The sequence below is a fragment of the Ziziphus jujuba genome, chromosome 1 (assembly GCF_031755915.1).
Source record: "Ziziphus jujuba cultivar Dongzao chromosome 1, ASM3175591v1".
NCBI classification, from domain to species: Eukaryota; Viridiplantae; Streptophyta; class Magnoliopsida; order Rosales; family Rhamnaceae; genus Ziziphus; species Ziziphus jujuba.
The window spans coordinates 32,738,547-32,755,016 of NC_083379.1; the positions used below are offsets into that span (position 1 = coordinate 32,738,547).

The 16,470-nt window shown below is 30.6% G+C and overlaps 1 protein-coding gene across 3 annotated transcripts; it reads left to right on the top strand.

Moving 5' to 3' along the window:
• Window positions 1–8,707: 8,707 nt before the first annotated feature.
• LOC107428371 (uncharacterized) lies at window positions 8,708–13,146 on the top strand. Of its 3 annotated transcripts, XM_016038901.4 has the most exons (3): window positions 8,708–8,932; window positions 11,184–12,400; window positions 12,853–13,146. In XM_016038901.4, exon 2 carries the CDS (start codon window positions 11,277–11,279, stop codon window positions 12,366–12,368), a length of 1,092 nt encoding a protein of 363 aa, XP_015894387.1. In that variant the 5' UTR covers window positions 8,708–8,932; window positions 11,184–11,276; the 3' UTR covers window positions 12,369–12,400; window positions 12,853–13,146. The 3 variants fall into 3 exon arrangements, with proteins under 3 accessions (XP_015894387.1, XP_024924821.1, XP_048334526.1); XM_025069053.3 differs by lacking the exon at window positions 12,853–13,146 and having other exon boundaries at window positions 8,710–8,932; window positions 11,184–12,588; XM_048478569.2 differs by lacking the exons at window positions 8,708–8,932; window positions 12,853–13,146 and having other exon boundaries at window positions 11,242–11,611; window positions 11,701–12,588.
• Window positions 13,147–16,470: the final 3,324 nt, after the last annotated feature.

The window sequence follows — 16,470 nt, forward strand, 5'->3', positions numbered from 1 at the left end:
CAGTGGGAAAGAACGGTGTCTCCCTGCAAATTGGTTTTGGGATAAAAGTGAACCATAAGTTTTCAATTAAAAGAATTGTTATGTTTGAAGGCAGGAGGATATCCCATGGTATATTCCCAAATTGGAAAAAATTAAGGAAGATTTATTACCAAATTAAGCAAAAAAAGAAGGAACAAACAACTCAATCCAAGACATTATTGATAGAGTCTGGTATTGTCTTTACCACATGGAGTGCAAGTAAAATGTGATACTTTGGTGTACTAAAGCTTATGTAGGAGTGACTGTATTGTATGAAAACTCATATGTCTGTGTTAGTATAAAACCAGTCAAGCTTGTATCAGTTAAAGTGATGAAAATACAGAAAAATAAAAAAACTTCTCGAAACTTCTTTTCCTTTCTCTTTCTTTCTTTTCCTTCTCTTCCTTTTCTTTTTCCTTCTAGCCAAACACAAGTTATCTGTGATTCTAGCATGGTATCAGAGCTGAAACAGAAAGATCCTAAAAGTTCAACAATGGCAGATTACTCCTTCTCACCTGTGGATAATGAAGTTGTGCTAACCACGACAATCAAGGTGTTAAAATTTTCTTAGAAAAACTATATGATTCTTTTATTACAATCTCGCCCTTTCCTAGCAACATGATAAAACTAGATGATGAAAACTATTTGATATGGAAATCACAAATTTTGTCAATTCTTCGAGGACATAAGCTTGACAAATATGTTCTGTGTGAGGAACCACATTTCTTGCGTGAATTTGTTGCTGACAATAAAGAAGTGACCCAAAAAAACCTAGTTTCTTATAATCTTGGGCAGCAATTATGGATTTTCCAAGACCAAGTTATTCAACGATGGCTAATCTTTGCAATTAATATGAGTGAGTTTGGGGATCTTATTGGATTGAGAACTTCTCGAAGCATCTGGACAACAATAGCAGAGACTTAGGTTACTATGCTTCAACTTCGAAATCAATTACAAATTATGAAGAAAGGCTCAATGAAGGTCATTGATTTCTACAAGAAGATGAAAAAGATTATCGATCAATTAATTGCAGGGGGTTTTGTTGTTTCAAAGAAGGAATTGGTAATGTGCATTTTAACAGGGCTTGGTCCTGAATATGAAATAGTTTATACAAATTATACTAGTCGGCCACTACTGCCAAGTCCTCAAAAGTTAAAGAATTATCTAGTGCATTATAAATCTAAAATTGAACAAAATAATTCTGCAGCTATATTCAATTCTGCAAACTTAGCCTATGCTTTCAATGCTCAAATGCAATTGATACAATTTGCACCTCAAATGCATAGTCCTTCCTCTACAACAAACCATAATACTTCTATTGGTTTTCAAAATTCAAAACATATCTCAAATGACAACATGTTTGATAATGGTGGTTATGAAAGAAATGTTCATTATGATAATAGAGGAAGGTTTTATGGTCAAGATCGTGGTAGAAGCAGAGGTTGAAAAAATTTCAAAACAAAGTGTCAAACTTGTGAACAAATTGGACATACAACAAATATCTAGTATTATATCTTTGGAACTTCTATCTTTCATAATGCTGGTTTTCCAAGTAATACTGGTTTTCAGAATGTATATAATGGCAATATGGCTCAGAATGTTTTCAATCAGAGCAATAGTAAATAGTGTTGGTTCTGGTGGAATGAATGCTCAATTTACTCAGTTTCAAGATCCAGCTCTTGATGGTCAATATCTGTTTGGCAATATACCACATGGAAGTTATAGTGGTTTTATGTCTGGTACACAAAAAGGAATTGGTTGTGTAAATCAACAAAATTTTAGAAGATTTGGACCACATGGTTTTGGTACACAAAATATGTCCTATGCCCTATCAATGATTCTTAATGCGTCATGTTTTTCTCATAATGGCAAAAATGATAACTCAGGAAGTTTATTTGCTCACCGTAATACTGTTATTAGTAGCTTACTTAGGTATGGTCAGATTTTCAGCCAACTACGCAACAACATCAGTTCTAGTTGGAGACCCTGATTGGTATATTGACAGCAGTGCAACAAATCATGTAGTCTCCAATGGTGATAATATGTCTCAACAGATTGACTATAATGGCAGCAACAAACTACTTGTTGGAAATGGATAGGGGCTTAAAATCACAAGTATAGGTAATACATTAATTACCTCTTTAATCTCTCCTCAATACACTTTGTTGTTAAAAGGTGTGTTAGTAGTTCCTAAGATTGTAAAACATTTGCTCAGTATTTTAAAATTGACACTGGATAATAATGTTGTGGCTAAGTTTAATAATATTCAATGCTTGATTAAGGACAAACAGTCGGGGATAGTGGTTCTCAAAAGACTACTTGAAGATGGATTGTATAAGCTGCAAGCTTCATATCAAGATACATCAAGGTGGTTGCTGAAAGCAATTCAACAATCTAAAGAGATGCATAACAGTCATCCTTTGACAAGTTGAAGGAGAAGAATATTAACACTTTATGTGTTTTGTCAGGAATTTTGGATTCTAATCATCAAAGATGTTTAGCCAATAGTGAAAACAATGTTGAACTTAGCAATGATCATGTTAATAATGTTGAAAGTGTTAGTAGTCTTAATAAAGATGTTGGTAATAGTGAAGATGTTCATATTACTAATAAGAACTCTGTAAATTTAAAAGTGTTACATCAAAGGTTAGGTCATACTTTTTCTCTTGTAATAAAGAAGATGATATCATTGTATAAACCACAGTTAAAGATCAATAAAGATTCTGTCTTTTATGAAGCTTGTTAACATGGAAAAAGTCATGTGCAATTTTTTTTTATCTGATACTCGAGCTAAATCACCTATTGAATTAGTCCACACTAACATTTGGAGTCCAACTCCTACTGCCTGTAAAGAAGGATATAGATATTATATCCATTTTATTGATAATTTTTCAAGGTTCTTTTGGATATAACCTTTAAAGTTGAAATCTGAAGCAATTGGTGTTTTTAAGCAATTTCATGCTATGGTTGAGATAATGTTCAATACAAAGCTAAAATGCTTATTTTCTGATTGGGAAGGTGAATACAAGATTTTTCTACCATATTCGAACAATCTTGGAATTCAATTCAAACATTCATGTCCTTACACACATCAATAGAATGGGAGAGCTGAAAGAAAACATAGACACATAGTTAAAGTTGGTTTGTATCTACTATCTGAAGCTCATATGCCTTTAATATTTTAGTGGGAAGCTTTTAGTGCAACAATTTATTTGATTAACAGATTGCCTACTTTAGTTTTGGATTACAAAAGTCCATATCATATACTGTCTGATAAGATCCAGATTATGAATATCTCAAAGTATTTGGATGTGCTTACTTTCCATTATTAAGAGCTTACAATAAACACAAATTTGGTTTTCATACTTCTAAGTGTGTATTCATTGGGTATAGTGACAGTCATAATGGCTACAAATGTTTGGATAAGTCTGGCATAGTATACATTTCTAGAAGTGTAAATTTTAACGAAGCTGATTTTCCTTTCAAGAATGATTTCTTTTCCAAATCAACCAAAGTTGAAAAAAATTTAACTGGTTGTTCCAGTGCTCCACTCATATTGTTAAGAAATATTTCAGGAAAATCATGGGATGTTCCTTCAGTTTTTGAAAATGCTAATATCAATCCTACAATTGCTGTTTCTCTTCAAGATAAATCTAATAATATTGATCAAACTAGTAAACTCAATGAAGCTCTTCAACCATCACTAAGATCTGAGTTAGCAAGTCTTACAATGCAACAGGTAGAAAGTGACTCAAGATCTCAAGAAATATTTGACAAGAGTTTTGGAAATTCTAAAACTGAAGAATTGTAATCTGGTTCCATTACTCAATCTGACAAAACTTCAAAAAGTCAAAGTGCTTCACAAGGTCAAGTGAAGGATTTTAGTTAAGATTTTCTAAATCATGAATAGTCCAATTCGAAAACATATTTGTCTATTAATTTACCATTTGTTGCTGATAAAGAACAGTTGTTTCAATAAGTTGAAGATGCTGCCACAAGGATAACTTCAAAACACAGTTCAATTCATCCTATGCAAACAAATCCAAGAGTGGCATTTTCAAATCAAAATGTTTGGTAGTTTCATAAGTTCCGGAGTCAACACATTGTGACGATACAAAACCTACAAATGTTCAAGAAGCATTGAAACATTCAAAATGGAAGGAAGCTATGGATCTTGAATATAAAGCTTTGATACAAAATGGCATATGGTCTTTAGTGCTTTATTAATCACATATGAATATTGTTGGTAATAAATGGGTTTTTCAAGTTAAGAAGAATGCAGATGGTTCAATACAACGATACAAAGTTCGGCTGGTTGCAAAAGGGTTCCATCAACAATTAGGATTTGATTTTAATGAAACTTTCCGTCCTATTCTAAAGCTTGCTACAATAAGGATGGTCTTAAGTCTTGTAGTTTCTTTGAATTAGCCAATTAAGCAATTGGATTTTCACAATGCTTTTTAAATGAAGATTTGCAAGAGCTGATATACATATCACAACCATAATAATATGAAAGCAAAAAAGCAACTTCATATGTATGTAAGCTACACAAAGCCTTAAATGGATTAAAACAAACTCCAAGAGCATGATTTGATAAGCTAAAAAGAGTTTTGATTAGGAAAGGTATTGTTAACTTAGTAGCAGATTCATCCTTGTTTTTTTTTAAAACACAAACCGAGTATATTCTTGTTCTTGTTTATGTGGGTGGTGTTATAGTAACTGGACCAGATCTGAAGTCAATACAAAAAATGACAACAAGTTTAAATGATGATTTATCTTTGAAAGATTTGGGAAATCTGAATTTCTTCCTGGGCATTGAAGTAACAAGGAACCAGGATAGTATGTTATTAACTTAGTTTAAGTACATAAGGGATCTACTTAAGAAAACAAAAATGGAAGGAGTAAAGAGTTGTCCTTCTCCTACGATGGCCAGCAAGACTTTGTCCTTAAGCTCTGGTGATTTTGAGTAATCCTGCGATCTATAGGAGCACAATTGGTGCCTTACAATACCTTACTATAACAAGGCCAGACATATCCTTTGCGGTTAACAAATTAAGTCAATATGTAAAGGCACCAACTTCAGCTCATTTTGAAGTTGTAAAAGATTGCTTAGATATTTAAATGGAACTATCACTCATGGTTTGAAGATACAAGCTTCAAAGAAGTTGTGTATTCATGCATTTGCATATTCTAATTAGGCAAGTGATAGAGATGACAGGAGATCAACGAGTGGCTATTCCATTTTTCTTGGTCCAAATCTCATTTCTTGGAGTTCTAAAAAACAAGTTGTTGTAGCTAGATAGTACTGAGGTAGAGTACAAATCTATTACTCATTGGACAGATAGCATAAGTGCAGTAGCTTTAGCCTGTAATCCTGTACTTCACCAAAGAACAAAGCATGTTGAAATAGATCTTCATTTTGTCAGAGATAAAGTGTTGAAAGGATTCATGGAGATCAGATATGTTCCTACAGAGGAAAAAATTGCTGATTTGTTTACAAAAACTTTAGGAACATCAAGATTTCTTTATCTGCAATAAAAGTTAAGAATTACAAATGTTCTGAATTAAAGTTGTTTCAATTAATACTTATTAAGGGGGAATGTTTCATTTGAGCAAACTTAAAGATTGTTAATTTAGCAAGCTTTAGTTTGAGGGGGAATGATAGAGACTGGTATTATCTTTGCCACATGGAGGGTAAGCAAAATGTGATGCTTTAGTGTACTAGAGCTTATGTAGGAATGATTGTATTGTATGAAAACTCATATGTCTGTGTTAGTATAAAACTAGCCAAACTTGTATCAGTTAAAGTGATGAAAATACAGAAAAATAAAAAAACTTCTTTTCCTTTCTCTTCCTTTTCTTTTTCCTTCTAGCCAAACACAAGTTATCTCTGCTTCTAGCAATCATCTATCTAAACGAGAGCTTTGCTCTTTCATGGAACAAGATTTATAAGGGAAGGATACACTCTTCAAAAAGATCAATATTCTTACCATAAATTGCTATCATCTATCATTCCTTCCTAATAACCCAAAATAAATACCTTTCGTCATTGATTCCTTAATGGTCCACTTGCTATCCAAAGTTCATCTTGATTTTTACTCTCACTGCTTTCTTTCACACTTATAAATCTCAATCTGCTTGTTAGTAAAACTTATTGTTGTTATACTTTTGTTTAAAGGTTATTTATTGGATTATTTATTGTGAGTTGTTGTTTTTGTATTAGGTACACTAGTAAAGAATCAATGGCTTGAGAGGTCCTAATTCAACACTCTTACAAAAGAATCCAAGGGGGAAAACTTATGGATCTAGTTCAAAAGGAGTTGCATCTGTACTGGGCCAACTCAAAGTCCAACCTTGTTCCCTAATAATTTACAATTTTAAATTATATCGTTTTTGTTTTTTTTTTTTTAATTGAAATTTAAAATTTTGATTTCATAATCATTGCATAGGAAAACAATATTAACATTACAAAAAAGATTAAATTATATGCATTTAACTATGGTTTTCACACCCTTTAAATTATGAATTAAGCTAGAATAAACGATAACGTTAGGTAATTAAGAATTCATACGCTTTGTTTCTTGAACTATTACACTTTTTTCACTTTATTATTTAAACTTTAAAATTGTCAAATTACTTCTAAATTATTATTTTTGTCACTTTAGTCTATTTTTTGTTTCTTAACTGTCACTTTAGTCTAATTATGTCATTATAGTAAATGAATTTTATAAAATTAATTATACATAATTAATGTTTTCAAAAACAAAAAAAAAAAGTGACTTAATTGGAAAAACAATGTTATTCTATTTTATTTCAGTTTTAACTAATGTTTATGATCTAATTTACCAAATTTATTTTTAAAAAAATTGAAGAATTATACAAAAGTGACAAAGAAAAAAAATAATACAGCAAATAATGTGATTTTTTTAAAATTTAGATGGTAAAGTGTAAAATATATAATAGTTCAAGAATAAAGTATATGTAACCCTTTTATAATATAATCAAACAATATATTTTTTTATCCCAATGAACAAGTGATTAATCGATGACAAAAAAGAACAGAAAAGTGACATGTTTTTTGGATTTAGTGGATCATGATTCATAATGCATAACTTATTTATTTTTATTTTTTTTCATTACATTATCCTATACCTGGCAATTCGGGTTGGTGGGTCGTGTTCGTGTCAACCCGTTTAATAATCGTGTAAAAAATGCCTAACCCGAACACGACCCATTTATTAATCGTGTCAGGTACCTAAAATACTAACCCGACCTGTTTATAAACAGGTCAACACGACACGACCCGTTTAACACGATTATTTTAACGGGTCGTGTTGACCTATTAACCCGTTAATCTGAAATTGACCTATTAACCCGAAAACTAACCTATTAACCCGTTAACCCGAAAATTAACCTATTAACTCGAAAATTTTTTTTATTTATTTTTTATTTTTATGTTTTTGTTTTATTAAAGATGTATTTTTTGTTTTTAAAAAATTAGTAATAGAAAATTATTTTTATAAAATTTTTAATTTATAATATTTTTTAGTTATTAAATATTATATTAGTGATAAAATATTAATTTAAAATTAAATTTAAATGGGTTGTAATAGGTATATAATCGTGTCGGGTTGAAACTGACACGTTTAATAAATGGGTTGTAACGGGTCAATTTCGAGTTAAACAGGTCAACCCGAAAATGACACGATTAATAATCGTGTTAAACGAGTTGACCTGATTATGACTCGAACCCATTTATAATAAACCCAAACCCATTTATTCCGTGTCGTTTTCGAATCGTGTCGCCGTGTCATGATCCAAATTAACAGGTTATCCTATAAAAGTACGTAATCTACGACTTTGGGGTATATTTGTAGGTATATTTGTATTGCGTGTTATCCCATAAAATTCACCGACTCCATCATTAAGATAAAGTTATTTTTTTATTTTTTTTTCCTTTTTTCTTACTTTTGATAAGTATTTTAGGGATATGTGGAATTTCAATCACATGGGCATTGAATAAGATAAATAAATTATTAACTCTAAGACAATCCTCACCTTGATCAGCCAAATAGCAAGTTACTATTTTAGATAATTAATTTCAAATTTAAATTGTCCTTTGCTAATGATCCTGAATCACCCTGTACCCAAAAAAAATATATATATATATATATTTAAATTTAAATTCTAGCTGGATCATTCTTGAGGAACTTTCTCCTATTATATCCAATGATGTACTCCTTTAACTTTATTACCAAAAGGTCCAAACATGCTGCCCTATGTAGATACAAAAAGATTCTATATAATTAATGACATAATGGTCATTTAGCGCTACATGTACAAACATTCAACGGATATTCTAAAGCAAGAGGTACCAAAAAATTTCCATGTTCGGTGATTAATTCAGTATGTACATCAATCAAGGCGACCAAAATTCACACATAGTCACAGTCAAAAAGAAAAAGGAAATTAAAAAATAATAATAAATAATTTTAAAATAAAAATTGTAAAAAGTCCTCTGCGGGGTGCATTGCAACACACCGTGTTCCCTCAAAATCCGGCGCTTAGAAAATAAACAGATGCATCTAACTGAACACGTGGCGGTCGAATCAAGTGAAGTGCCAAGGATCAACACAGAGATCTTCGGTGCAGTGCAACTGTAGAGGATTCATTTTTTATGTATCCAAGTATTCCTTCCTAGGTTTACTCTGAGTCTGACCGTCAAAAACGTCTTCGCAGGTTATTTGGGTATTTTATTTCACTCTCACCCTTTCTTTGTCTCCGAGCTTCACTCCTGCTCTCTCTTTCTCTCTCTCTCTCTCTCTCTCTCTCTCTCTGTGTGCGTTCTCTATCGCTGTAGAACTGGCGGGAATGCTAACAGGGCCAAATGCTTGGCCTCTGCAGCTCCATCAAGGTAAATTTTTTTTTTTTCCTCTTTTTCAAACTTATAATTATTTTCTGATTTGCTTCTTTTTTTCTTTTTCTTTTTTTCCTTTTTTTTTTTTGTTTTGTGAGATGTATCGTTGATTTGGTGGTGGTTTTTTTTTTTTTTTTATTATCCCTTTTTCGGATTTTTTGAATTCCAGTTTTGTTGATTTTGATAATGGTTTTTTCCTAATTTCTGATTTCTTCGTCTTTTTTTTTTTCCCCTAAAATTATTACCTTTTTTTTTTTTTCGTTTTGTTGTTTATTAGAAATATGTTGATCAAGTATGGAAAATTCTACATGTTAATTGTGTTTATGTGGTAGGTAGTTTTTAATGGAACAAAAGTCATGTTAATTGATGGTTAATTGTCATAATCATGACTTTTAGGTGGAAATTCCTTTTCATTTTCTTATTTGGTAAGTATGAAGCAATGAAAATTGTAGCTTAATTCTAGAGCATCAAGTACGTGGCCTAAGTAAGCAAAATGTGTTTATTTTGGTAAGAAAAGATTGTTTTGGTGGAATGGAAATATAATACATTGATGTTAATATGTATTTAAACTACAACCATTTGGTGATAATGGAGTATGTTAAAAGGATTTTTCTAATCATTCTTGATGAAGGATGTCTACCATGGTCAACATCTTCTACGTGATTGCATATCATTTTATTTGAACTTTCGATTAGTTTGAGTTTTTTTTTTAAAAAAAAAAAATTTTAACCTTTGTTTTTCTTCCCCAAAAATTTTTAACCTTTTGCGCCTTCAGTAACTTCTGATCAGTCTATATCTCTACTTTGTGTCTTGCAAGCTCTGCAGCAGTGTAATTCTTTTCTTTTTTGGTCTGATCCTGTGGGGTAGATTTTGAAAGTTTAGATTTTATTTGAAAATCTAGTTGGTATTCATATTGATTATTAAGCTGTTTTCAATAATTTTTCTGTGAATTCATGTTAAGGAAGGATTTTTCTTTATTTCCTTCTTCATTTTCCTTGGCACTCTATTTCACTTGCTGCTTAAAATTTATAGTTCCTTTGCTTTATTTAACATTAATATGTCTATAATATGATAATTCATTGTCAGAAAGAAAACATTCTGGGGATAAATTATGTACACATTGGTAGATTAAAAATGTGTTTAGGCAACTTGGTGGAGCCTTGTATCAACCACCAGTTCACTGTGCATTAATCATGTATGTATTGTGAAATTTATTCAATAGCTTGGCTTGTTGTCGATAACAATGTTGTGATCACAAATTGAATTGAAACAACGAATAACAATGATTAAAGTGGATGTATAACGGAAATTTTGTCGTAATTGTTTATTTTATGCAGATAGAATCATAGAAATTTCACTGGAAGATCACTAGGAAATAAAATGACTTTCTAGAGAACAAAATGAGTGTTTGGTTGGATCAATTTGATGTTGGAGTGAACAACAAATCCTTTTATTACGACTTTGCCAAATTTCCTTGTATTATTCATGGGTGTTGGTTTGAGTCCCAGAAAAGAATGATGTTTATATGTGTGTGTGTATATATATATATATAGTTCTATGTTTGTAAACTAGAGATGTTCTTTCATGTGATGCACTGTTACTGCATTAGGAAGCTGAATTACTTAATAAAAAAATACAGATGTATGCGTTATAAATAAGTTCAGAACTATCTGAATGGAAATTCCTAATAAATACTTTGATGATTCGGTGTTTCAATTTGTAACTGTTATTATGCTTTGGTTCCAGAGCTGCTTATTTATCTTCTCATGTGATGGAGCTTAAGTTATACCAGGATTTCATTGATATTAAAGGGGACAATAACATAATCAAAATCTTTTTCTTATTTCTAGAGGCTTCTGGTTAGGTTTGGGTATATGAATTATATGCATTTGTCATTTATGTGTATACTCTGTTGTGTTTATCACTAGATATTTGTTATGTTGGTGAAATTAACCAAAGTTAAAGTAAAATACTCTGTAAAGACAAAATGCATATGGAGGTGCTATAGGGCCTCAAACTCTAGAAAACTGCATCTAAATGTTTGATTAAATAACTAGTAGATGAAGTTATGGTTTTCCTTTCATGCAATATAGTGTTAATCGGTCCTATTTTTATATGTAGTAACAGCCATTTTTATGATTGCCTAGTTCTGGCTACTTTTTGTTGCTTTATTTCCTCTATGTGAAAGTAGTCCATCAATAATGTTAAATTGTCCTTAATGTCTAACCTACTTGCTAATTTTATGCAGTTGATCAGGAGTGGTAGAGCCATGATTGCTATGGCAGTTAAATTGGGACAAGCATGTTAGGTGCTTCACGTCCTGATAGTCTTCCCTCAAGGCATGGCAATACGACCACTTCGTCATACTTCAAAAATGCCGCCACCAAAGTTCCTCTTCATAATACTATTGATACTTGTGCCTATTTGTGTAATAGGAATATACACCCATGGCGAGAAAATTTCGTATTTATTCCGTCCACTTTGGGACCATCCACCACCTGCATTTGAACGCCTTCCACATTATTATGCAGAAAATGTATCGATGGACCAACTTTGCAACCTTCATGGTTGGACGATGCGCTCCCAACCCCGTCGTGTATTTGATGGCATCATCTTCAGCAATGAGTTGGATATTCTTGAGGTCCGGTGGAAGGAGCTTCATCCATATATCACAAAGTTTGTTATCCTTGAGGCCAATACCACTTTCACAGGCATACCAAAACCTCTCTTCTTTGCTTCTAATCGGGCCCGATTTGCCTTTGCAGAGGAGAAAATTGTCCACGATGTGTTTCCTGGAAAAGTTGCACACCCAGGATCACAAGAAGACCCCTTCATACTTGAGTCAAAGCAACGTATAGCTATGAATTCATTAATTCGCATAGCAGGGATTTCCTATGGTGACATCTTGATAATGTCAGATACTGATGAGATCCCAAGCCCGCATACCGTGAAATTACTGCAATGGTGTGATGGAATTCCACCAATAATGCATCTTGAGCTGAGACACTATATGTACTCATTTGAGTTCCCGGTGGACTACAGCAGCTGGCGCGCAACAGCCCATGTCTTTAGCCCTTGGACCCGCTATCAACATTCACGCCAAACTGATTATATCTTTTCTGATGCAGGATGGCATTGTAGCTTTTGCTTTAGGTCTATTCAAGAGTTTGTGTTTAAGATGACAGCTTACAGCCATGCAAACCGTGTTAAGCGGAAAGAATTTTTGAATTATCCAAGAATTCAGAAGCTCATATGTAAGGGAGATGATCTTTTTGATATGCTACCTGAAGAGTATACCTTCAAGGAGTTGATTAAGAAGATGGGACCAATACCCCGTTCGGCTTCTGCAGTTCACCTTCCTGCCTATCTGATTGAGAATGCAGATAAGTTTAGATTCCTTCTCCCTGGAGGCTGTTTAAGAGCACAGGATTGAAGTCTATTATAAATTAGAGAAGAGGGCACATGGTAAATTTTAATTTTTGGTAAACAAGATAAGCATCTTCAATAGAGTTGTAGGTTTCATTGCTCCGGAAGATAGTAAAATCTTTAATTGACAGTAAACTATAGTAAGAAGCATTTTTCATACAGATGCAAATGTAGCTTCAATATTGTGTTTTTCTCTTATTTAACTTTTTTTTTCCCCCCTTTGAAACTGAGAACGAGTTAATTTTGTTCATTATGAAATGATTATCAGCTAAAAACAAGAAGAATAGGATGGCAAACGCTAGATCTCCTCTTGAACGGAAAAAACAAATGTCAATATTAAAAGATAGAAGAGTCTGGAAAAAGAACACGAACTGCAAAATATTTTGTGTTCCTTGTGAAAAAATCTTTTGCCAGTTGAATTTGGAGGCTATTCCTGCACTTTCTATTCCTATCCTTCAAAACAGGGTTGATTGTTGTTATTCTGATTGCAGTTCTTTAAAATATTGACTTGGAGTTGAGACATGTGAAAGCGAAGTGAGGATGAAGATTTATTGGTACCTACCGAGTGAGAGATAGAGGAAGGGCTTGGAGTTTGCTAGATTTTGCTTTTTCACGGTAGGTAGAAAAAATAAGACAATATAATTCTCAAGAGGAAAAATAATGATGACAATGCATAATAATAAATGCACCCCCCTGTGCATGATGGTGTTATTATATCAAATCAAGGAAATAAGTGATTTATTTTTCTGTCTTATCCTAATGTAATATTTATTTTTTCTTTTGGAGATAGTTGAGTCGGAAGGTTACTGTGAGATATGAACTATGGTAGAAATAATTTTGCGGATAATCTAGTCAAAAAGTTACCAGGAAAAAAGGTATATTTAATCAAATTGATCAATTACTAGATATATTTAATCAATTACTGGTCCATGAAAAGTGAAAGGAAAAAGGTAAATGCAGGCAGTGCATTGACAACGGTGAATCTTGTCCTTTGGATAAAGATTAGTCCGTTCTTAACATCTCAAAAATATTTCTGTAATTGAAGAAAACAGAAAAAGTAAATAATAAAATCATCCCTAGTGCTTATCGGACCATCGGATCACTTCTACATTGAGACTGCTAAAGTTTTTTTAGTACTTTCAATGAGTGCAATTCTTATTAATGCAACCTGGGTATTAGTTTTGGTTCTTGGGAGGTCAAAACCATTTTGCTTTTCAACTTTTAATATTGCCATTTTTTTTCATGCTGAGGCAGGCATCATAATGTTGGTTTTATACTTATACAGAACCCTTCTTTTTTTTTTTTTTTTTTTATAAATAAAAGATAGAGAGAGAGAAATTTTTATAGTTTGGAATGTTCATTAGCTCTGTCCATCTAGAAAAATTTTTGCCACATCAGATGGATGGACAGATAGCTTTTAAAAAAAATATTCTTCAAAAGTTATGTTAAGGTGAGATGGCAACAAAGCTATCTAACAAACTCTCTACTTAAAGAAGATCTACTAGACAGTATGACTTATAGATTCAATCTATTCTTTCTCCTCTCTTCTCATCAATTTGTAATTTTTTTCTCTCTCCTCTTTCCTCTTTTCTCCTCTCTCAATATGCTAACCCATTCCATTTTAAATTTTAAACAAAATTCATCGGAGAAAAATTTCAAAATAGACATTGTTTATTGATAGATACTATGCCATCTAAATTTTAATACCTTTCAAATCTCTTAACACATAAGATCCAATGAAGAAAACCATTAGAGATGCTCTTATAATTTGAGACTCGCTGTTTAAATATAGAAGGTAAAAGGGTCACAGTCAAGAATGTCTATCATCGACTTTAAAAGTTAAAAAGAGAAGTTTTTTTTATAATTTTGAAAAAATTATTTATACATTATCATTTAAATATATAAAAAAATATAAAATATTTTTATATAATATTTTAATATATAAAATATCCATAATTTATAATATATATATTTTTTACAAATTGTTTATAAATCAAACATCACTTCATGAAAACTCTTTACAATGCATTTGGATGAAATTGATAGTTATGAAAATTTCACAAAATTTTCTTTTCGGTTAGAAAACTTTTGAACAATAGAAAAATGTATTCGTTAGAGTATTTGATTTGAAAATTATGAATGTCTGTAAGGATGTTTGTTCATATACATTTGAACATATTTGAAATGTTTAGTCATATACTTTTAAATATATTTAAAATGTTTGTATATGAAGATATTCAGTCTCATACTTCTAAATACATTTTAAATGTTAAATCACATATTTCTAAACATATATGAGATATTCATATTGAAAAATATTTGATCACATACTTCTAAATATATTTAAGATGTTCACTTACATATTTTTGAACACATTTGAAATGTTCAATCTTATACTTATGACTACAAATATGTTTAATTACTAAATCTCTTTAATATTAATTTTAAATGGGGATAAAAATATAAATTTATAATAGGACGATATAGCATTTGTTTGGTAATATAACTAGAACTTCTTGAGTTAAAAACGTTCCCCCAAAAGACATTTAATTAGGTTATTAAAATAAAATTTCACTACTTATCAATTGATGAAAACTAGTTTGTATGCTAAATTTTAATTGGAACATCTAATTTCATTATTTATTTATATTACATCTTTGAAAATAAACCCTTTAATAATAATTATTCAAATTGTTATATGTCATATAGATTTAGTTGTTCACCAATGATGATAAATAGCATTTTTCTTAAAATAATTCCAATTCTTTTGGTTTTTTTTTTATTTTTTGGTAGAAGACTCTAATTCTTTTGGTTAATAAAAATTTGTAACACCTATTATGAGTAAGCTGGCTCGAAAATGGGAAATCATTGTCATGTATAAAGGAAAAGGGAGCATTAGTGGTGAATAAGAAAACATAATCATTTTATAAAATCTATTTATATATTTGGCCTCTATGGCAAAAATATAAGAAAAAGAAAATCATCTTGAACTTAAGTAAAAGGTGATATACGCGACAAGAAAAAACAAATTTAGGCTTAACTTGCTATTATTATAACTTCTAAAAATATTAACCTTAGTTGTACTGCAGAACTAACGAGTTAAGTATTTGGGAAACTATTATTTCATAATTGTTATATAATTCAAAATCAATATTTGATTGTTTGGTAAATAATAATGTTTAATTGTTGTTACAATATATAATAATTAAAAATAACAATTTTTTATCATCTCTTTGCTTATAGAATTATGTTCTTATTATTATAACATATATTACTAAATATTTTACATAATTTCTTTTATCGCAATTATATTATAGTATATGTTGATCTAAAAAAATATAGTAAATGGAAAAATAATAAAAAATAAAAGATGTGATTATCAGGTTGTTTAGTAGAATATTAATAGATTTATGGCAAATATAAATTAACTTTTTAATAAATGTTAAAATTGATATTTTAATTTTGTATTAATTAGAAAAGCAAAAATCTAAACCTTAAAAGCTAGAATTTTGCTAATTCTGAGACGCAGCTGTAAGAAAATATAAATTCTTGCAAAATTAGAATGTGAAAATTTATTAAACATTTAAAGTACTTTTAGATTCTTTGATAATCAGTTTTGAAGTTCCAAAATCAATTCCAAACAAAATCTTAATTAATTTCAACCTAACTTTTGGATCAATAATCAGAACAATTTAGTAACAGAACAATTATTTTAGTAGACAATATATTTTTCCTTGTTTAAAACAAACACCCAACTCAACTAAATAACATTGTTTTATTTGAAAATCAAAATTCAAATGAAAAAAAAAAAAACCGAAATAATGAAATAGCCAGCAAATTTTCCTAAATGTCGTTTAATAACACATTTGAGTTTTTTGTTTTGGTTTTTTTCTCCATAATTGCTTATAATTTACTTATTTTAAATATTTATTAATATTGGTTGATATAATTTAAAATTTGTTAAGTATCTTAATTAACTATAAACTTGAATGTGGAAAAAAAATCAAAACAATGTAAATTGGTTTTTAATTTGGACTTTTACTTTTTTTTTTTTTTAGGATTTTTTATGTTAAATAAGGTGGCATTATTCTATTGGTTTTACTTTCTAT

Excerpts from the sequence above, each read along its gene's own strand:
- LOC107428371 (XM_016038901.4), top strand. The coding sequence starts at position 11,277 with ATGGCAATACGACCACTTCGTCATACTTCAAAAATGCCGCCACCAAAG.